At 51.3% G+C, this 22,650-nt stretch overlaps 1 protein-coding gene across 4 annotated transcripts; it reads right to left on the bottom strand.

Annotated features, from left to right (window-relative positions):
* Positions 1-1,509: 1,509 nt before the first annotated feature.
* On the bottom strand, positions 1,510-22,415 carry CMBL (carboxymethylenebutenolidase homolog). Of its 4 annotated transcripts, none has more exons than XM_045442183.1 (6): positions 22,223-22,415; positions 11,408-11,641; positions 10,136-10,243; positions 5,441-5,583; positions 3,325-3,416; positions 1,510-2,259 (listed from the first exon to the last, which is right to left on the bottom strand). In XM_045442183.1, exons 2-6 carry the CDS (start codon positions 11,620-11,622, stop codon positions 2,080-2,082), a joined length of 738 nt encoding a protein of 245 aa, XP_045298139.1. In that variant the 5' UTR covers positions 11,623-11,641; positions 22,223-22,415; the 3' UTR covers positions 1,510-2,079. The 4 variants fall into 4 exon arrangements, with proteins under 4 accessions (XP_045298139.1, XP_045298110.1, XP_045298119.1 ...); XM_045442154.1 differs by having other exon boundaries at positions 11,408-11,644; positions 22,223-22,408; XM_045442163.1 differs by lacking the exon at positions 22,223-22,415 and adding an exon at positions 22,026-22,201 and having other exon boundaries at positions 11,408-11,644.
* Between the last annotated feature and the right edge of the window lie 235 nt (positions 22,416-22,650).

Below are 22,650 nucleotides of genomic sequence, written 5' to 3'. Positions count from 1 at the left end.
TGCTGACCGGAGTCATTTGCCACCACAGCAGAAGCAAGCCGCTCTCCCTGAGGCAGGGCCTTGATGAAGCACCAGCTCTCAGCCTTGAGCTCACGGCTAATGTTCTGCGACAGTAAGTGTGTAAAGCATGTCCGTGTAACAAGCGTGGTTCTGTCCGCTGCACTAGCCCTCTTATCCTGGAACACCATTGAAAGAATGACCTTTGAGCTGTGTGGAATTGGATATATGACAGACCTCTCAAAAATGATAGAGTAAGCCCGAAACTTCCATAGACAACGGTCCTGTCCCGGCTCCTAGAGCAAAAATCCCATAAACGGTGGCTTCAGTGTTTCTTTCTCACTGTTCTGGAGGCTGGGAGCCCAAGACTAAGGGGGGGGGTTCTTGGGAAGGCGTTCCCTCCCTCATAAGAATAGGTACAGACAGTCCCTGCCCCCCCTCCCTGCCCTGGCAGGTGTTCTGTGAGGCAGAGGCCTGGAGAGGGCCCGGACGGGCAGGCACCTGCCCCATGTCCTGAGGTCAGCAGGGCCCTAACCACTCTCGGGCCCGTTAGGAGTGTTCTTCTCTAAGCCAGTGTTAGGCTCTCTGTTGTTCGCAGCCCGAGAAACCTGATGTTCCAGACGGCCCTGCTTCTCTTGCCGGATTTCCCTGTCCATCAGAATCTCTACACAGACCTCGGACGGGTCACTGTGTCTGCCCTTCCAGTTCTCTTCTGAGTGCTCTGGAATCCCTCCCCTCCTCTCCATTTTCCTGCAGGGGTGAGGTCCACATCACTCCTCCCTTTTTCTCGTCACCCCTCTGCTGTCACAGAAAAAAGTAAAGCCATCAGTCACACGGGACTCCAAAAGCCCAGCGATGGAAGAAAGGAAGGGGTGCGTGTGGATGCTGGAAGCCGCAGACACCCTTCTCGTCCCTGGCTTCCAGAGTGGACGTGCCATGAGTTCCCCTCTCCACCCAGAGCCCCACCCTCAACCCAGGACCCAAGCAAAATGCCCTCCCCCTGGTCCCACCGGATGGAGGGCACCTGTGGCGGGGCCGGGGCCGGGGTGTGAGGGGACACGAGGTGACCCTTCTGGATCTGCAGACTCACAGGAGCCAGTGGGAGTGCACAGCCATCTAGCCGAGGCTTGCTTAGTTTGCAAAGTAGAACTCTCAGCTGGCACAGAAGAACACCCAAGTGCGGGACTGTCACCGGTGGGTGGGGGGAGGGCAACCGGGTTAAAGGAAAGTCAACGGCGCGGCCAGAAGAAGGCAGGGCCTTTACTGGTGCCGACCGGCTCTGCCCCATGTAGCTCCTACCGCCACACTGCGCACGGCATGTGGCCAGGGATGCCGAGGACCTGAGCTGTTCATGCGATTTAATATAAATCAATTAAAATATATAAAAACTGAAGCGTGACCCTGTATGCCACCACCCTCCGACTGAATGCACGAGTGATTCCTGACGCAATCCCAGGCCCTGGGCCCCAAAGATGCCCACGTTCTGGAAAATCACTTCCTTGGGAGACGGCCAGTCACTCTAATCCACTGTTGTTTATTAGCTTTTAGAAAAAGCCACACATTCGGAAAGTAAGTTTATTGGCTCAATATAATTGGGTCAACGAAACCCTATTTTAGCTTCAGTATTTCTCACAGTGCAATCCATGAACATGACCGACTCATCTGTATTAAGACAGACAAATGCCCAAAGAAGCTGGGCTTTGAATCTGAGTTTACAACTCATGCTCTTCGTGGCTCTGCCACACCCATCGTTTCAAAGAATGTACTTAATGAAGAACCACGAAGTCCATGGCTGAGCTGTCAGCTGGTCCATAAACAGCCCTAGGTTTTTGCTAACAGGATATTAACTCTACCATTCGAATTCTTCAGGTACCGACCTGTTTTTCCCTTAGTGTGTGTCTTCAAAATTAAATTGTATCATGCATTAACATTTCCTACTGCATTTATGTTTGAGATGCAATAATGAATTCCAGGATTCCTGGATTTATTTTATATCAAGACAGTAAAAATTAAACGACCCAAGTATCCCAAAGCAATTTTCTGGATGCGAGCTACTCTGAGAAAGTGTACCCTTGGCCCCTGCTAAACGTACTTGTGCAGCCACTCAATTAAATTCCTTCTTGCCTCGTCAACATAGGGCTTGTCCTCGGCTGAACAGTCTTCTCTCTTTCGATGCACGAAGCCATGGGTTTGCCCAGAAAATGTTTTAATTTGATACTCCACTTTGCAGTGTTTTTGCAACTTCTGGGTCAGCAAAGAGACCTGATAATGCGGAAGATTGCATGACAGTATGACTTTAACAATCTGGTAATATTTTCCATTCTCCAAATCCTCTCTGAATGCTCATAAAGGAAGTCTAACATCAGTGCCTTAAGTTCCGTAGCTACTGTGAATTTGTTACTTTTAATTTGACAACTAAGAGTCCTCGGCTCTGGCAAAGGAGAGCATCCCAAGCAATGTAAAAATTCGATGAATATCAATTTCTTGAAATTAAATTAGTATCTTTTGTGTATCATTCAATATATAATATAATACTCATTCGATATATAACAAAATACTCAATATAGTCAAGCATAAATTGTTTTAAGTTTATATTAATATAGTGTATTAGTTATGAATAACAATTTCTAAGCGACTGCTTTTGAACCACAATTTTCTGCTTTTTTCTTATCAACATACTGGGTTTAACACACCCATGTTTTTTTCTTTTTTTTTTTTTTTAAAGTAAATTCTATCCCCAACATGGGGCTCGAACTCACGACCCCGAGATCAAGAGTCGCATGCCCCACCGACCGAGCCAGCCGGGATCCCCAACACGCCCATGTCTTTAAGAACACACTTTATCTGAACTCCCGGGTTCCATGTGGGAGGATGGGGAGGCCGAGCTTCTATGCCCAGTAACGAGGCCCCACCAAGAGCACATTCGGAGGATTACAATCCCTAAATTCCCCAATAAAACCCATCTTTAAATTTTTCATGTTGAAAATGTTTTGAGGAACAAATGAACCCTTTGAGACATTTTCCCCGAAAGGTCAAATCATGTCATTAAATACAGAGGTGAGGGACACCTGGGTGGCTCGGTCAGTTAAGCATCAGACTCTTGATTTCGGCTCAGGTCATGATCTCAGGGTTGTGGGATTGAGCCCCGCATCAGGCTCCATGCTGAGTGTGAGCCTGCTTGGGATTCTCTCTCCCCCTCCCCTGAGCTCACTCGCTCTCTCTCCTCTCTCCCTCAAAAAGTAAAAATCGAAACAACAACTGTGGGTGTGCCCACTCCTACAGGAAAATAAGCAAAAAAGAAAGAAATGAGAAAAGATACCAACTTACTTGCTCAAGAGGAATCACAGCATCGTTTTCGGCAAAAATGAACAACGTGGGGTTCTTCAGACTGTGCACATCTTCAGAATCCTTGATGATGCCTGGAAATTGGGGACAGGGACACGGGGGTAGGATTTCCACACACGCGCCTCAGAAAACCATGTGGGTTTGGCCTGATTTTTTTTCAAAGTAAAATCTGTGCTTTGGGGGGTTTATTTTCTTTCTAGCAATTCCACGCAAGTGGCCAGACTTTCCTGCTCTCCACCTCCTTCGCTGGGTCAGGCCACAAATAACGGAATTAGACCTTGCAGCGGCTTTGCACGCAAAGATACAGAAGCAGCCCCGAAAATGCTCCCTCCTCGTGGGGCACGCCTTCGTTTACAAAGAAGTGACGACTCTCCATCTGCACCTTCTGACCACCACTGTTCTAGAAGTTTCTCAAGGTCCACACGAGCCCCATGGCTTCTGGCCTCAGTATGCCGAGGGGCCTCGTTCAGTGTTCCACGGGGTAACCGTGCCCAGACCACACCACGAGTGTCAAGTCTCAGATGTGCCACCTGGTCCGTCTGCAAAAGTTACCTTTCATCCTTCAGAATCACAGAGCATTTGGTCAGAAGCCTGTCCTGCCTTGGGCACGACCACCGTGGGTGTGCCCCCTCCTACAGGAAAATAAGCAAAGAGGTGCCATATGTTGCCCCTCTAAGAATAACCATAGTGTTAAAGGAAAGATTACGCTGACACTTGGTAAGGAGGCTGTATTCAAAGGGGACCACCGCACAGGAGGGTGTGAGGGGAGAGAGATCCCTCCGCCCAAATACAAGGACAAGTGGGGATTTACGGCCAAGGAGCAGGGTGGGGGGCAGTGGGCAGAAAATTTCGAAGAGGAAACACTGGGGTAAGACGGATTCTGGTCAGGTGATAGGACAGGGTTCTTGCTGACAAGAGACGGAAGGCGGGGTGTGAGGAACTTGGACAGACATCAAAAGTAGGGGGTTCTCTCTGAACTGCCCCAATGGGCCAATGCCAGAGCCCGGTCGGGGCCTCCTCGGAAGGAAGACTCACCGTGGAGCCTGACTCGAGTTTGGTGCCGGACAGGGTCCCAGTCAGTAGGGAGAAAATAATGGAAATCTTTTGTTTCCATGTCCTGCGGGAGCCCAGAGAGCCTCCCCTCAACCTGGAACTCGTCTCTAGAAGCAGGGAGCCACAGGACAGATGACCACGCTCTGTTAAGGCCACCCTGTGTGGCTGGACCGAGGTTTGACGCCCTGGAGTGCCGCCGGGCTCTGCAGCTCATGCAGTGTGCAACAGCAGCCAGCAAGGGGTGCTGGCGAGGCGTCCACCAGGCTATTTCACACCAGGGCACCGACCAGCCCGGAACAGCCAGCCCCCTCTGCACAGCGGCAGCTGACAACGGACTATTAACTTTGGGGTAAGTTACTATTTAAAGGGTTTTTTTTTTTCTTGCTAAAAGCAAAAATGCCACAGCAAGAAACCATTAATCCAAATAAGAATCCTTTGTGTAACTGTACAATATACTATCATGAAAGAAAGCCAAATTGCCTTCCACGTCTTTTTTTCTTTTTTTAACATTTTTATGGTCCGAATGCTTCTACACTGTGAACTTAGTATGCCATTTCTATATAGAGATGGAATGTTCTTATCTCATTGCTATCATAGGTGCGGTTGGTTTGGCTACAATGTTTATGCTGCTGCTTACATTTTAGAGTCGCTTTTCCTTTTCTTTCCTTCCTTTATATTGTGTGCGTGTGTGTGTGTGTGTGTGTGTGTGTGTGTGGTTGAAAGTAACTGCTATCTTGGAAAAATACCTTCACAGATGTTCCTCGTAAAGAATATTGTTTGATATTCACCATTATCACAGAAATAAATGTGACCCCCTTCATCCTCGGTGAAGAAATTGAGACCTCGGGTTAGGTGACTCCTCTGGTTACTGCATTGCCAACCTCCACCTCCACGCTCACATTTTTAAAGCCAATTCCCTCAAGACAGGCCATCTCTGCACAGCTGGGTCTATGCTGCTCCCCGAACCGTTAGTTTGGGAAGAGGCTCCTGGGTGTCCCTCAACCACTCCTGTTCCCATTGCGTAAAATGCACAAGGCAGATTTACCGTAGACGGACACCCCTGCCCTGAATTCTGGGTATTTCATCATCACGTGATGGACAGCCACTCCGCCCCAGCAGAATCCCACGACGCCGATTTTCTGAGCGTGACACTGCTGTTTCAGAAACCTCAAGACAGCATCGACCTCTCTAGAACAGAAAGTTATCCAAGAATCAACAGATTCGGATCACTTATATGTGGAATCTAAAAAGCCAAACTCAGAGAAACAGAGAGCAGAGTGGGTACCGGAGGTGGGGCGTGGGGGAGAGACTGGACAGACGACATTAGCTTCCAGTTAGAAGATTAACAAGCCTGGGGGTGTAAGGTGCAGCCGGTGACCTCAGTGAGCAATACTGTGTGATAGACTTGAAGGCTGCTAAAAGGGTAGACCTTAAATGTTCTCACCATGAAAAAGAAACGGCAACTATGTGACAGGACCGGGTGTGGGCTAAGGCTACGGTGCCGATCCTTTTGCAGTATATAAATGTACTAAATGAGCACATTGTACACTTTAAACTTATACAACATTATGTGTCAATTATATTTCAATAAAATAGGGGCGGGGTGGTGGCGGGGGAGGCAACAGTGAAACACACACACACAATCAAGAGGGATTTTGTGAGCCCCCTGGGGAGTGAGCTGGACAGCAAGTGCTGTACCAACAGTAACAGGGGCTTCGGCATCCGCTGTTCCTTGACGTTCTGAGATTTCTTACTTTCGTCCTGCCTGAGTGACGCACATCCCCCCACCCGTCTCCCCACGGGTCTCCCTTCCGAGCCCAGCCTCCTCCAACCACCTGTCAGGGCTGCCGGAGGGCTCTCAGCAAACCACACATCAGACCAGCTCGCATGCCAGCTGGAAGCAGAGTTCTGGCTTTCCGCAGCCTCCGGATAAAGGCCAAAGGCCAAAGCACCACTCCTAAGGCCTGATCCCAAGATCCACCCCCAGCGAGCACCCCGGCCCGCCCTCCTCTGGCAGGCACCGGCCGCAACTGGGCGGCTCCCCAAACTCTCTAACTTGGCACGTTCACCCCTTCAGCTAACATCCCAACTCAGCACCTCCGGACTCCTCCCTCCGGCGTCCCCAAAGAGCAGAGGGGGGATTTGGAAAGCCACTAGGACTATTTAAGCCAGGAGAGGACCAAGAATAGTGGCCCAATCTGGTAAATGGCTCATCTGCAAACTGATTGTTTGGAACTCCGCGTTTTCAACTGAAAGCAACACACCCAAACGGAGGCAGGGCTGCGAGGCCAGCCAGAAAGTCCTGCTTGATCTGACCAGGAAGAATTGTGGTTTACAAGTTAGAAAAAGAAAAAGAAAGCCATCCCACTGCACTTCCTCCTTCCTTTCTCCTTTAGTCATAGCATCTCCTTGAGCACATTTAAATACGTGTATCATACTACTGCGTGCAGTTATTTTCATGTTAGCAGTAATTAAGTAATTCTGCAATCTGAAATGGAACAAGCAATGGTTTTTGACATTTGGGGCTTTAGGTTTTCCTTCAATGCTTTGATCGCAAGAATAACTGCCTTGGGGCGTGCGGGTGACTCAGTTGGTTAAGCGTCCAATTTCAGCTCAGGTCATGATCTCTCGGTCGGTGGGTTGGAGCCCCACGCGTCAGGCTCTGTGCTGACAGCTCAGAGCCTCAGATTCTGTGTGTGTGTCTCTCCCTCTGCCCCTTCTCAGCTCACGCTCTGTCTCTCTCTCTCAAAATTAAATAAACAATAATGATAATAAAAAAAGAATAACTGCCTTAATTGGAGGGAACAAGAAAGAGGCCATTTCCATAAGAATACTGTAACTCGAGTGAACAGGCCTTTGCTTGTGCTGCTCTGAATGTGTTCCCTACTTTTCTGGGAGCACCAAAGTTTAGCCTTGGATGAACCTCTCCCCCAACCCATGCTTGATTCTTATACCTTGGGAACTCTGCCCTAGGTTCCAGGAGCGAAGTACGGGGGTCAGGCTGACCACCAGAGTATAGCAATCCCCTGGCCACAGTGATTGGTTGAAGGATGGACCTGTGACTGAGTCATAACCATCAGGGCAAAATGAGAATTTTACTGGCTTGTGGGAAAAGAGACCAATGGAGGGGCCGGAGCTGTGGCAGCCATCTTGCCACCCAGAGGCAAAAGCTGCCTGAGAATGAAGCCAGTGCACAGGATGTGGAGTGGAGACATGTCGGGAAGGCAAGTCCTGGGGATATTTTCTGCACTGTGAACCAACCCCTGCTTGAAGCCAGAAACGACCTCTTCTCAGTTCTATAAACCAAAATACCCCATGACTATGTAAACAGTAAGCATTCAAGATGGGTTTTCTGTTACTTGCAAACAAAAGACACTTGACCAGACACAAGGGTTTCAGTCTCCTTTCAAAGTCAGTGTTTCTGTTTAATGTCTCATTTTTATTTAGGGGCGCCTGGCTGGCTTAGTCGGTTAAGCGTCCAACTTCAGCTCAGGTCATGATCTCATAGTTCATGAGTTCGAGCCCCACATCAAGCTCTGGGCTGACAGCTCAGAGCCTGGAGCCTGCTTCGGATTCTGTGTCTCCCTCTCTCTCTCTCTCTGCTCCTCCCCTGATCGCACTCTGTCTCTCTCTCTCGAAATAAACATTAAAAAAAATTTTTTTTTTTTAAGTGCATAGCTCTCCTTTTCCCCTGTGGCAGAGTCCCACTGGCCTGCTCCCACACCTGCCAGAAACGACCCCTCTGCTTTATGCTCACGAATGGAAGGCAGGCCCACACAGCTACCCTCCCCCACCCGGCCCCACATGCAAAGCTGAACTTCTGCATTCACATCCCAGCCTCTTGTGCTTCTAATTCCCATTTGCTCTGAACTTCTCGCTTCCTTTTGTTTTTCTTGGGGTTTCAGGCTGAGGTTGCAGGTCCCCCAGGAGGGACTTGGGAAAGGTAAGCACGCAGGGGAGTTATTCCAGGAATCTCAGGGCCAGCACTGCGGGAGAGGAGGGAAGGAAGTGGGGTCTGCTCGGGAGAACCCAGCAGTGGCAAGCTCCACGCAGGCCTCGGACAGCTCCCCAGGGGAGCCTGGAGCGCCCTGGCCCCTGGAGGTGCCCCTGACTTGAGGTGGGGGAGCCAGGCCTTCATCCCAGGGAGACTCCTCAGGATGGGGCAGAGGAAGACAAGGTGGCTGACATCCGGAAGCCATCCCAAGGACAGTGAGGGACTGGACGACGACTTTGTTAACACAGCCCCGGGTGCTCGGCCACGCCTGCCGGGAGCTCCCAAGGCCGCGGGCAGCATCCCCCACGCCCCACAAGCTGCACAGAGACCCTAGGATGACCCTGGCCTGAGCCACAACGCGCTGCTACCCTGCAGAGGCCCCTAAAAGAAGGTGGCCCAGTGAGTGCGGGGAGTGAGGCAAGGCCGGGGAAGCAGGAAGGGGCACTCAGCAGGACCCAAGGCCCCTTGGGGCTACGGGCACAGGTCTGCTTGGGGTCCACCAGCCCAGTGGAAGGAGGGGCCAGCTCTAGAGGGCACTCTGGTGATAGAAGAAAAGAACAGACAGTCCCAGGGACCCAGCGGCCACAGGCAGGGGACCACATCATTAGCAGTTCTGCCAAGCTGGGCTGGGGGAGCAGCTTATCAAAACCAAAGCTCGGGGTGCCTGGGTGGCTCAGTCAGTTGAGCGTCCGACTTCGGCTCAGGTCATGATCTCACAGCTCCTGAGTTCGAGCCCCACGTCGGGCTCTGTGTTGACAGCTCAGAGCCTGGAGCCTGCTTTGGATTCTGTGTCTCCCTCTCTCTCTGCCCCTAACCCACTCGCATTCTGTCTCTGTCTCTCTCAAAAATAAACAAACATTAAAAAAAAATTAAAAAAACAAAACAAAACAAGGCTCAGGTGCATGGTGGGAGAAAGTCAGGTGACAGGGAAGGACAGCTTTCAGGACAAGTGGCCAAGGTGAGAGTCAAGGCTGGTGGTGGGGAAGCTCCTTTGCCTTGGGCTCACGTTTACTTGCTCAGGAGGAACTGGGCATCAGAGAACAATCCTGCCCCTCTCCCCCTCCACACTGAGTCCAGACAGAAGAGGGTGTCTGACTGGCAGCTGGGAGGTCTGGTCCTTGCTTCTGGACTCCTGGAGCTAATTTCCTAAAAGGCTGAGATCCTGGGGGATCCCCCACTTTTCCTCTCAATGCTCCCCGGGTCCTGGCACGATGGCAGTCTAGCCCTGGCATAAAGACCCAAAGTCTCGGGGCGGGGGTGGAGGGGGGAAGCAGGGGCAGGTCTCGGCTGGGGGGAGGGGACAGCCCTTCGGGTTTCCAACCAGCTGAGCGGTAACGGAGCCGGGGCTGGTGTTGGCTCTGGCGTCTTTTCTCTCCCCATTGTCTCAACTGGTCCTGCAGCCAGGACAGGAAGGAAGGAATGTCCACCCTGTGGACCCCGAAAGCCCCCTTGTCAAGGGAAATCGTACCGCCCGCAAAGCAGCACCTCCGCAAAGTTCCCCTGGCATCAGTGCCATGAAGTTTCTGGAAGGGGGAAGCAGACGAGACTGCTGGCACCGCAGGAGCCCTTGCCGGGACCTCACCTCCAGGGACACACGCTGTGCTGCACGAAAGCATGTGTCCACGGAAGTCCTGCCACGGGGGAGGGAGGGTGGGTGCCCCAGTGGTGATGTCACACGCGCTTCTCTGCTCTCCAGGGGCCCTGGGGCGGGGAGGAAGGGGAGCACAAACACGGGTGATAACTTACCTGTCGATCTTTCGGGCGTCTCTTGTTTTCAACCAGTCCGGGAAGGTGGACCAGTCCCCAGAAGGCTGCCAGGGTTCTTGCCCCACAAAGAAGTCTGGAAGGATGGCTCTGCAAAAAAGGGACGTCAACTGACCTTCACTTTGGAGCTGGCGGCACTCGGTATTTGCTTACGCTCATTAAGACCCGGGCTACGAGGGAGATTCTGCTTCAGAGGAAAAGAAAAGTGGTGCCCACGAGAGCCAGCTTTGATCACATCCGAGAGGCCAGCTGGCACCGGGCCACACCACTTCGGATTTCACAAGCGTAGGTGCACGGCCTCTGACGGCCGCCCGCAGCCCAGCCCATCCGAGATGACGAGGCAATCGGACAGGGCGCCCTCCCCACGAGACTGATGGCACAGGATGGAGACCCGGGAGGCATGGGCCCGGGAGGGGCGGGGTGGTGAGCGCAGGGGTGTCCCCGACCCCCTGGAGGAGTTGCAACGCTTAGCTGGCCTTTCGAGTTAGCCTCAGGTCAGAGGGTACATCTGGGGAGCATGTCCAGTCACCATGACTAAGCAGTTTTCCCCCGCCCCCTGCCCGGAGGGGCAGGTCTACTGCAGGTTCTGAAATGGGCCGCGCAGAGAAAACAAGCCAGTCCACTGCGTCCGCGAACACCTCCCCCCCCCATCCCGTCAACCCCGGAGGGTGGGTCAACACGGCTTTGGCCAGAGACCTGCTTCCGAAAATAAAGGTCATCGCCAGGGATGGAGGAGCACAGCTCTTCCTTCCCGGCGTCGAAGGAACCCTGAAGCCTGGGTCAGAAGAATCCAAGTTCAAGTCCCAGTCGGCCCTGTAACCTTAACAGGGCGCTTACCCACTTTTAGCCTCATTTTCTTGACCTGAGGAAGAGACTGCACCCTGCTCTGCCCAACCTCAGGGGGTCGTTTTGAAGGAGAGAGGACTTGTACGCCTGGGAGGGGGCTTTGTAGATCACGGGCGGCTTTGCTCATTTTTCATGTTCTGTCTCCACCCAAAGGACCCCACTGGGCAACAGAAACCCCAGCCCCGGGCAGCCTGCTGGCTGGACTGGGCTGGGAGCGGTGGGAGCGGTGGCCCCCAGGTGCTGTTTTAGGTTCGTGTGATTCACATTCCCCATCTACCTGTGCCCAGCGAGACAAGGACGTCAATAGCTTAGCGCACAGTTAGGGTGTTGTGGTTTTGTTTTCCCTGAAGGGATCAAGATAGATCACAGAGGTTTCCATGAAGTGAAGAAACAGAACTGCATACATACGTGTATCCATTTCCTGCGATCATGTCAGTCATGTATCTGCTATTGGGCAACTGCCAGCCAAATATGTCTTGAATGACGATCACAGCCTTGCCCGTGTCGAAGGGGGGTTTGGTGACATAAGCCTTGATGTGCTCGACTTGAACTTCGCGCCCCATCCCTCCATACTCTATCTTATGGCCGATGTCACACGGACAAGGATGAGCCTCGTTAGCCATTGGAGATATTTAAGTTGGGCTACTGAGAGAGAAACGTGCATTAGGATCTGAATGGGGCAAATCCAAAGACTGTTAAAATCAAGAGCACAAAAAATGGGGCGCCTGGGTGGCTCAGTCGGTTAAGCGGCCGACGTCAGCTCAGGTCACGATCTCGCGGTTCGTGGGTTCAAGCCCCGCGTTGGGTTCTGTGCTGACAGCTCGGAGCCTGGAGCCCGCTTCAGATTCTGTCTCTGGCTCTCTCTGCCTCTCCCCTGCTCGCTCTCTCTCTCTCTCTCTCTGTCTCTCTCAAAAATAAGATAAACATTAAAAAAGGAGTACAAAAAATAATTAAGTTTAACTCTACATATCGTGTATTTATGGAGGAAATCACTGATAACCTGGGATTTTAGCAGCGTGGCAGATTAGAGCTAACAGGAATCCACTCCCATTACAAACACTCAAAATACCTAAGTAAATGGAACCAACGGATAAAAATTAAAATGGGAACTCATAGGAAAAGAAGGGATTGGAGAGGATTGGATTAGCCAGGATTGGAGAGGAGACCTGAAGCCAGGATCGGCTTGGCATGAGCAGACACTGGGGGAGCCCAGGGATACTGGGGAGAAGGCTAAACCCAGGAACGAGCTCTAACACCACCCGATGCTTAGGATGTGTCCAGTGAGGCCTCTGGACCCCACAAGATAGGGATCCATGACTGACACCCCATGCAGTGTCAGAGCCCCAAAAGGTTTATATTTAGTGGGGAACGTAAGAACAAAAAACAATAACAAAAGAAAAAAAAAGAAAATTCTACCAACCAGGACTAAGACTGTGATTAGAAAACCCAGAGAAGGTAAAAATAACCCCCCAAATGTCCCCCCAAATGTCCACTGTCCTTTCAAAGTAGGATTACCTAGACTATGACATTTAACCCAGTAACTGACCCTGGGCAGTGAAATCCCTGGGCACCAGCAGAAGCAGAAGCAAATCTACTCAGAGCAAGACGTTCCCAATCCAGGACGAAAAACGCCACCCACTGGGGCGGCTGGGTGGCTGTCGAGCGTCAGGCTTCGGCTCAGGTCATGATCTTGCGGTTCGTGGGTTCAAGCCCCACATCGGGCTTGCTGCTGTCAGCAGAGAGCCTGCTTTGGAACCTCTGTCTCCCTCTCTCTGCCCCTCCCCTGCTTGTGCTCTCTCTCTCTCTCTCTCTCTCTCTCTCCCTAAAAAATAAACATTAAAAAAAACAAAAACAAAAAAACACCACCCACTGAAGAGGGACAATAAAGGCCCTGACAGTGGCTAGGGTCTGGATAAAATTTGCAGGGAAAGCCAACTGAGGCAAAGAGGAGACAGGAGGATGAGGGTTTTTGCCTGAGCAACTGTCTTTAAATAAGGAGGACACTTGGGAAGAGCAGGTTTGAAGAGGTCAGGACTTAAATGCGGAGCCCGGGAAGTCTGAAATGTCTGCTCCACAAGCTCCGTGGACCGCGCAGAACAGCAAGTTTGGGGTAGGGGTCCAAGCCGGAAGTACAAACTTGATACAGTATGGTCAGCCTATACAGCCAAGCCTCATTTTTTGCCGCTTCCATGCACGTAAAGTTGCCTAGTCACAAAACTTATTTGCAACTCCAAAATCAATACTTGCAGTAATACTGGACCATCCACGGACTTTTGTAAAGCACTGAAAAATCTGAGTCACCCACATGCACGGTCCCGGCCAAGGTCGAACAAGGCAACGCCCCGCCTTCCCATATCAGCCCTCAGGCTGTAAACAAGTATCCTTTTCGCTTTCTATTTAGCGCCACATCTTTTGCATTTTTGTGCTTTTTGGTGGTGATTGCGGTGTTTAAAGAATGGACTCCATGCACAGTAGTGAAGAGCTGTCTAGTAATAGGGCACGAAGGCTATGATGTGCCTACAAAGATAACATGTGCAGTAGACAAGCTTAGTTCAGGCACACATTACACCTGTTGACTGCGAGTTCAATGTTAATGAATCACCTATGTATTAAATGAGGTGTCTCTACACAGAAACACACAAAAAACTAGGTTATGCACTGATCGGTCGACAGAAACATGACCAGAGGTTCATAGAACCCTACCTGTATTTCCTCTTGGAGCCATGGTTCAGTATTTGCTAGTTCAGTGTCCCTGTGACTTTATAGAACATAACCACATTCTATGGCTGACCCTTGAACCACACAGGTTTGAACTGCACGGTCCACTTACACATGGATTTTTTTTTTTTCAATAAATTCAGCAAATGTATTTTCTCTTTTTTTATGATGTTTTTACCATTTTCTTTTCACTAGCTCACTTCATTGTAAGACTACAGTGTATAATGCACAGAGCATGCACCCTCTGCGTTCATCAACCGTTTATGTTACCAGAAAAGCTTCTGATCAACAGCAGACTATAAGGAACCACATTTCTGAGGGGGTCAAAAGTTACATGCAGAGTTTTTGACTGCACAGGGGTCCATGCCCCTAACCGCCCCCCCCCCCCGCAATGTGGTTCAAAGTCAACTATACTGTAAATAACAGTACATAGTATTGGAAACCTCAAGCGTGCATGGCATGATTAAAGGAATGATTAGATAAGAAGAGATAAGGAAGAAGAAGGATCTAGAAGAGCGAGCGAGCCCTGGGGCCTTCACCATTAAAAGCTCTGGGGAAAGAGTGAGCCTGAGAATAAACAGTCAGAAGGGAGGAACCCCCCCATTCGCGAGCCTGGAGCCACATGAAGACAAGTTTTCAAGGAGGGAGGCTGTAGACACAGGCATTCTGCAAGAGGGGTGGCCACAGGGCTCAGCAGCGTGGACGTCAGGGTGGTCTCCACGAGAACAGGTCTGGTGGCCATGACGGCTGACGGGCTTGGGGGAAAATGACAGGAGAGCACCGGACAGCGTGAACACAGAAGTTCTTCAAGGCTTTCACCGGAAAGAGGGGCAAAGAGAGCGAGCAGACGGAGGGAAGACAGAGCAACAGGCCTTTTTATTTTTTAACGGAAGAAATGTTAGTACATTCACAGGTGGATGAGAACGGGTGCCTCACAGAGGAAAACAAAGCAAAAACAAGCCCAACCCGCGGTGCCAGGTGATGAGGGACACAAAGGCAAGAGAAATGTAGCTTAAATTAAATTTCCTGACAGCTTGCAGCCCACTGACACCTGACACGTAAGAGCGTGACCTTCCTCAAGGAACGCACCGCTGCCTTAGTGCCTTAATGTTCACTTTAATTAAAGGCTAAAAGTGACCTTGGGGCGCCTGGGTGGCTCAGTTGGTTAAGCGTCTGACTCTTGCTTTGAGCTCAGGTCATATGATCTCACAGTGGGCGAGTTCGAGCCCCGCGTTGGGCTCTGCACTGACTCTCTCTCTCTCTCTCTGCCCCTCCCCTGCTTGTGCTGTCTCTCTCTCTCAAAATAAATGAATAAACATAAAAAAAGAAAAAGCCTAAAAGTAACCTTGTCTTAACAGCAGCTAGCCCCTCAAGGTCCTGAAAGCCTTGATTGCAAGTTCCTTAGGGACTTTCGCTCTCCCTAACTACCACTAATTAAAAAGTACACAACCAGTCCCTCCTCACAACCCCAGGGCAGCTCTTTCTGCCCACAGGGCCTGTCCCCGTGCTATAATAAGATCACCTTTCTGCATCAAAACTCTTAGCTGTTTGCTCACAAACCCTAGAGCTAGGTGAGCTAGGGGAGGGGGGCTGGGGTCAGCCCAGGGAGGAGACCACCCACCTTCCTTGCAAGCGTGGACGGGTCCTCCTCGGTCCCAGGAGGGGAGGCAGAGGAGGGGTGGATGACATCGGGGCAGGGGGCCGAGGACGCTCCGTGCATCTGCTCAGAAAACTGAGAGCAGAGTTGACAGTCAGGGTGAGAGCAGGGGGGGAGGGGACAGAAGAAGTGGGAAAATGAAGGACCAGGGAACTGTACATGGTCCTTGAGGCCAGTGCCCCCAGCCAGGTCCGGGATGGTGGTTTGAGGCTGGCAGCGAGATGCAGCAGAACAGACCAGGCTCTGGAGGTCACTACGGGGCAGGAGGAGCCACGGTGAACAGGCAGCCCCCAGGGGGAAAGACGGACTGGCCAATGAAGGGGCGTAAGATGCGACGAGATCACAGTGGATCCCTACCTGCCACGTCGCTGCCCTGCCAGCGTTAGAAACCCGAGTAGAAAAGCGAAAGTCATCCGTTGGAAGAAAATAAAGGGGAACACCTTTTCCTTGAATCTTGGAGCAAGGCAGCATTTCTTACATTAGACCCAAAAACATGAACCATAAAGAAAAAGATTAATACATTTCACTAAGTACGCATCAGTCTGCTTGAGCTGCCATAACAAAATACCGCAGGCCGGGCAGCTGACACAACAGAAATGTGTTTCTCACCGTTCCGGGGGCTGGATGTCAAAGGTCAGGGTGCCAGCAAGGTGGGGGCTCTGAGGGGGACTCTCCTCACTTGCGGACAGCCGCCTTCTCGCTGTGTCCCCACACGCAGGCTTTCTGGCCTCTTCTTAGAAGAGCACGAATCCCGCCATGGGGCCCCACCCTCATGACCTCATCTCAACCTGATCGGCCAAGGCCCCGCCTGCAAATACCGTCACATTGGGGGTTAGGGCATCCGCCTATGAACTCTGGGGACACACAATGCAATCCACCGCGGCAGGTGACTGTAAAAACCACCTAGAAGACAACTGGGGGAGACTGAACTGGTTGCATGTCTCACGATATTGAGACTTACTGGTTTTTTTTTCATTTTTTTTTTCAACGTTTATTTATTTTTGGGACAGAGAGAGACAGAGCATGAACGGGGGAGGGGCAGAGAGAGAGGGAGACACAGAATCGGAAACAGGCTCCAGGCTCTGAGCCATCAGCCCAGAGCCCGACGCGGGGCTCGAACTCAGGGACGCGAGATCGTGACCTGGCTGAAGTCGGACGCTTAACCGACTGCGCCACCCAGGCGCCCCTGGTTTTTTTTTTTAAGATTTTTATTTTTGAGTAATCCCTACACCCAACATGGGGCTCAAACTTACAACCCCAAGACCAAGAGTCATATGCTCTACCGACTAAGACAGCCAGGAGTCCCAGAAAGTTTTGATTAAGGACAAAATGTTCCAATTGTTTTGCGTGGGTCACATGAATATGGGTGGCTGTTAGATTATTTCCTATACTTTCCAGAATATTCTGGAAGGCAAATAACTTACATTTTAAGGAAACACATATTAAGAGCTGGTCTTTTGCTCAAAGAAGATTTGAATCTATTCCCCACGGGTTTGTTTTCACAAGCTATGTTAGGAAACTATTATTAGCAAGAGAAGTCACAACAATCCAGCACCAAGAGCGGTAAATTTTACATCCAATGCACTATTTGTTGACAGCTGATTCTTTATGCTGATTGCTTACCTGGATTGTCCTATGGGGACGTGGAGACCACGAAAAATCCTAGCCGTTCCAAAGGGGCCTCGAGCCTGAATCTTTTTACTTTATCTTCAGTTGATACCCACTTTTTTTTTAAGTTTATTTTTATGTATTTTGAGAGAGACAGAGAGCAAGTGGGGGGGGGGGGGGGACAGAGAGACCGAGGGAGACAGAGAATCCCAAGCAGGCTCCACTCCTCAGTGCAGAGCCCGATGCAGGGCTTGAACTCACAAACCATGAGATCGTGACCTGAGCCGAAATCAGGAGTCAGACACAACTGACTGAGCCACCCAGGCGCCCCCAATTGATACCCACTTTCCAGAAGGAATGTTTATGGCCAGGAGAGCCCCTGTCTGGATGCATCCCATGCAAGCAGGCAGTGGCAGGGAGAGGCCTGGGTGTGGAAGGCGGGACTCTGGCCAGACCCCTCATGTAGCAGAGTAGTGCATTGTGTGTCCTGGGCCAAGGCCACAGGGCAGGGAAGCTGGTTTCCATGGACAGCCCCGCTGTGGTCCCGCTGTGGCCCCCCTGTGGCTCCCAGGGAAAGCGCCTGGGGGAGCACACCCAGGCGGGCCCTACTGACAGGAGGACACTAAATCTCATGTACAGCCCTTCCAGGATTCTGCCTCTGCCCTCTCCCTCCCCCAAATGACACATTTGTTAAAGGATAATTTTCACAAGGAAAGGAAAACCATGACTCTCATGCAGATTTACAAAAATGAACATGTGAAGGATTTTACTTCTCTAAGAAGAAGGAACGAGGCAGATGTGAGAACTGGTTTCAAGGAGAAAAGAAAAGAGCACAAATGCATACGGACGACAGCACAGCTGAAATTGCAAAAGGACAGAAAACGGAGTTTTCCGCAGGAGGGAGGAAGCCATGAATCCCACCACACAGGACAGAATTTACTAACTTGTTGGTTACCGGCCACTTACAAAGAAAGAGTTGCAGCGGCTCAAAGACCACGGGCCGGGAAGGATGCCCCACGGATGACCGAGGTTTTCTACAGAAGCACGAAGTTCCTTCTGCATGACCTTCACCGTGAGGTCATTCTGCGTGAGCGACGGTGCTACGCTTTCCGCCTACTTAGGGACGGGACAGGGGGTCTGACGTGGACGGTGGGGGGCTTATAAAATGTGTCAAGAAGGGCTTTTCTGGGGCGCCTGGCTGGCTCTGTCATGGAGTACACGACTCTTGGCCTTGGGGTTGTGAGTTTGAGCCCCATGCTGGTGTAGAGATTCCTTAGAAATAAAATCTCAGAAGAAGGAGGAAGGAGGAAGGAGGAAGGAGGAGGGGAGGAAGAGCTTTCCTGCATCATGACAGGTGGGCTTGGCAAAACTCACCGGCCACCTCGAGACCAGATCCGTGGTCTCCACTAGGGAAGCCTCTGAACTCAGAACCCTCCTCATGGTGCCAAGGATAACTGAGACGCACCCCTGCACAGGAGAGCCTGACTCGCACCTTCTTTGGCGAGGCCACACTGGCCGGCAGCGCTAATGCTCATGATCCGCCCATGACATTCACCCAAGATGCCACCAACATGTGACTGATCTCAAGGCTCACTCTCCCACAGTGACTTTTACGGCCCCTTAACCAACCTTCTCTCCCTCACCAAGCTCCGCTGACCTCTCTTCTCAAACAGGCCTGTGTGGGGTTTCTGGATGCATCTCTGCTGTGCCTAGTTTCAGTAAGAACCCCGCTAAGTCAGTTTCACAGAATCCCTGACCCTTGATATCTGATCTGGTTGCTCATCCTCCACCCCCTCACCCCCAGGCGATGTCTGATCTCTCTGGCTTGTCTTCTGCAAGAACCCTGTTAGGTCGGTTTATCCAGAACTCCCATCCCCTGTGATGTTTCCTCTTAGTCATTTTCCATCCACTGACCCCCACCACCCCACTCCCTGGCTATAAATCCTCACTTTTCTTTGCAATTTCCAGGGTTGAGCCCAATCTCTCTCCCCCACTGTAAAACCCCACTGCGGTGGGCCCTACACCTATCCCAAAGGTCCTGAATAAGGTCTGCCTTCCGTTCCTTAACAAACGCCATGAGTGAATAATTTGTTCTTCGGCCCCCTGCAGCCCTGCTTCACACACCAAGCACCTCCACAATATCACAAGTCAAGACCCATGGGGATCACTGGCGCCTGTTTGATGCCAATTCCGAGGAGCTAACGTGTCCTGCCTTATCTCCTTTTTTTTCCATTTCTTTTTTTTTTTTTTTAAGTGAGTTAACATACGATGTAGTCTTGGTTTCAGGAGTAGAACCCAGTGATTCATCGCTTACATAGGACACCCAGTGCTCATCCCTAAAAGTGCCCTCCTGAATGCCCATCGCCCATTTCAGCAAATGGTGCTGGGCGAACCGGACCACTTTCTTACACCAGACACAAAAATAAACTCAAAATGGATGAAAGACCTCAATGTGAGACAGGAAACCAACAAAACCCTACGAGAGAAAACAGGTAGCAACCTCTTTAACCTTGGCCGCAGCAGCTGCTTATTTGCCGTGTCTCCAGGGGCGAGGGAAATAAAAGCAAAAATGAACGATTGGGACCCCATCAGGATAAAAGCCCCCGCCCCTTCCCCTAACATGAACCTTCCTGAGGCATTCCTTTGCCCCATATATACCTGTCCTTCTTGATTTCTCTTTTGAATCAGTTATAATATCTGCCTGGTTCCTTCTTTAATAAATAAAATAGAATCTTTAACACATGCTCATTTAAAAAAAAAAAAAATGTGGGGCGCCTGGGTGGCGCAGTCGGTTAAGCGTCCGACTTCAGCCAGGTCACGATCTCGCGGTCCGTGAGTTCGAGCCCCGCATCGGGCTCTGGGCTGATGGCTCAGAGCCTGGAGCCTGTTTCCGATTCTGTGTCTCCCTCTCTCTCTGCCCCTCCCCCGTTCATGCTCTGTCTCTCTCTGTCCCAAAGATAAATAAACGTTGAAAAAAAAAAAATTTAAAAAAAAAAAAATGTTAAGTAATCTCCCTACATCCAACGTGGGACTCGAACTCACAAGCCCGAGATCAAGAGTTGCATGCTCTACCGACTGAGCCGGCCAGGCACCCCAACATGCGCTCATTTTTCTGTCTGTATGAGAGTCACGCTCTCACCTTCCCCTGAAAACGATCTTTTAACAACGTCATTGAAAAACATTCCCCTTTTCTCTCCAGAAGTCAAAACAGTGAGAAATGGATGGTGACGTATGGCCCAGAGGATGGGGTTTTCCTACTTTCATACCCTCAAGGACGTAAATAGCTCAGAAGTCAGACTTCCCGGTGCAGTGAAGTTCTCCAGCAGAAACAGAGAAAACAGATTTCAATGAGCAAAGGGAATTGGCATAGGTGGGACTGCCACAAGCAAAGAAGTCCAGGAAGAAATTTCTAGAAGCTTCAGAGATTTGGAAACCATCAGCAAGCACACAAAGGCTGAAAGGTAACAGGGGAAGGCAGTGGCTAAAGGGGAAGGCTCAGTGTTTTCCCTTCACTGGGCAAACACTGCAGGAACTTGCTTGGCAACTGAGTTTTGATCTTGCAGCTGGGAAAGCAGGGCCCTACTTACCTACGGATGATTCTACCAACTTCAACAACTCCAGATCTATTTGTCCTCAATCATGCTTCTATTTTCCATAGGGGACAGGTCTAGACAGCATTGATTAGAAAGGTAGATGTGATGAGGACCCACTGGCCTGCAAACAAGCCAATCACATGGCTGCCTTTGGCTTCTCTCAGGCTGTTCTGAGGCCTGGACAGCATGTCCCCAGACACCTGTGGGGCTCACTTCTGACCACCTTATTTGAAATGGGCTTTGAAAACATCAGCTTATATCTTCCACCAGCAAGGAGGCCTGATCGCAGTCCCCTATGTCAGCAAGGCCTAGGAGAGGAGACACTTTGGCCTGCCAACCCACACGGCTGAGTGGGTGACCCGTGCGGTCCTTCTTGGCAACACGCACCGGGTACCGAGCACCAAAGATGCCATGATGCTAGATCCACGGTCTCCTCTCTAGACCCAGCAGTACCCACCCTAAGGAAATACTGCCAAATGGGGATAATAATTTTTTTTTTTTTTTTTTTTTTTGGAGACAGAGAGAGAGCGAGAGAGAGAGCGCACACAGCAGGGGCAGGGGCAGGGGCAGAGAGAGGAAGAGAGAGAAAATCCCAAGCAGGCTCCACACCGTCAGCGCAGAGCCCGATGCGGGGCTTGACCTCACGAACCTCGAGATCATGACCTGAGCTGAAATCAAGAGTCTGACATTTAGCCAACTGAGTCACCCAGGTGCCCCCCATAATGATTTTTTGAAGCCCGCATCCCTCTTGTCAGTTCAGATGAAAGAATGAAACACCAGAGGTCATATCTACCCAAGGCACAGCCAGACCAGCCAAGGAACAAAAAGGCCTAGGCTCAAGGGATACGAATGCTTGCTTCAATTTCTGACATAAGAAATAAAGACATTTTCCAGATTCCAAGCCCCTTGAAATGGAAAAGACCTCCAGGGCACCAGATGAAGTGGCACCAGGTCACCTGCTAGTAGGACCTCATGGGCCTCGAATCAAAGGTGTCCACCTTCTCACAAGACCTCTTCCCCCAAATTTTGCCCTTAAAAACCCTCATGCAAGCCATCCGAGAGTTCTGGACTTTTGAGCATTAGCTCCCCCGGTCTCCTGGGGGGCCACACCAATAAATCGCCTATTTTTCTCCTCTGCAAAAGCTTGATGTCAACTCATACTGGCTTGCAGCATTTGGAAGGGGGGGGGGGGGGGGACAAACTCTCCTTTGGTTTGGTTACATTTTGATGCAAATAGGCTCATCTTTCCCACGGGTTTATACTGGCAAAAACCACACAACTGAAATGCCCAACTTGTAGGACAATAATTACAAAGAGTATTCCATTCGAAGGCATGGAAGAAAGGCTCCGGACACAGCGTTCTACGGAAAAAATAAATAACGAGTTTCTGCACAGCACGATTGCAGCTACGTTTTTGACAGAGGTGGCTGAACAGGACAGGAAAACATACCCAAGTGGGCCGGCCCAGGTTGCTTTTCTGCGGTGATAATGTACTGCTGCTTTGGGAAAAGGTTTGGGAAAAGGACTTTTTGGTCGGCCCAGGACCTGTGCGCAGGGCAGACTTGCTCGAGCTGCTGCAAACACTCGCGCCGAGTTAGCGCGGCGCCGGGCTGCGCGCGTTCCCGCGCGCCCGCGGAGCGCACCTACCTGTCCGCCGCCGGAAGCCTGGGTTCTCCCCGCGCCGAGGCTGCCCGCCGGGCCCGGGGACGGTCGGGGCAGGCGGAGGGGAGGCGCCTCCCGCCGGGACGGAAGTGGACGCGCGGTGACGGAGGGCGGCGGATCCCCACGGGCCAGTGGCTGCCCGGGATTCCAGGCCTCCCGGGAAGGCCGGGCGGGGGAGGGGAGGCTCGGAGCGTACGGGGGTGGGGGAGGGGGGAGGGGAGGGCAGGAGGGGAGGGGCGGGGACGGGAGGGCAGAGGGGGAGGAGGAGGCGGGGGCGGGGGGAGTAAAGCCAAAAGCAGCGAGACAGCCGGCCTGTGAAATTTACGAGAGTGCCTGGCTCCTAGGGCCTGGGACTTCCCTGTTGTAAACCTAAATTAGGCTGTTTTTAAAAATAAGTCGTTACCGGGCGCCTG

The sequence above is a fragment of the Leopardus geoffroyi genome, chromosome A1 (genome assembly GCF_018350155.1).
Source record: "Leopardus geoffroyi isolate Oge1 chromosome A1, O.geoffroyi_Oge1_pat1.0, whole genome shotgun sequence".
Classification (NCBI taxonomy): Eukaryota; Metazoa; Chordata; class Mammalia; order Carnivora; family Felidae; genus Leopardus; species Leopardus geoffroyi.
The sequence above is the reverse complement of the archived record's forward strand: the minus strand, read 5'-3'. Positions and strand labels throughout refer to the sequence as shown.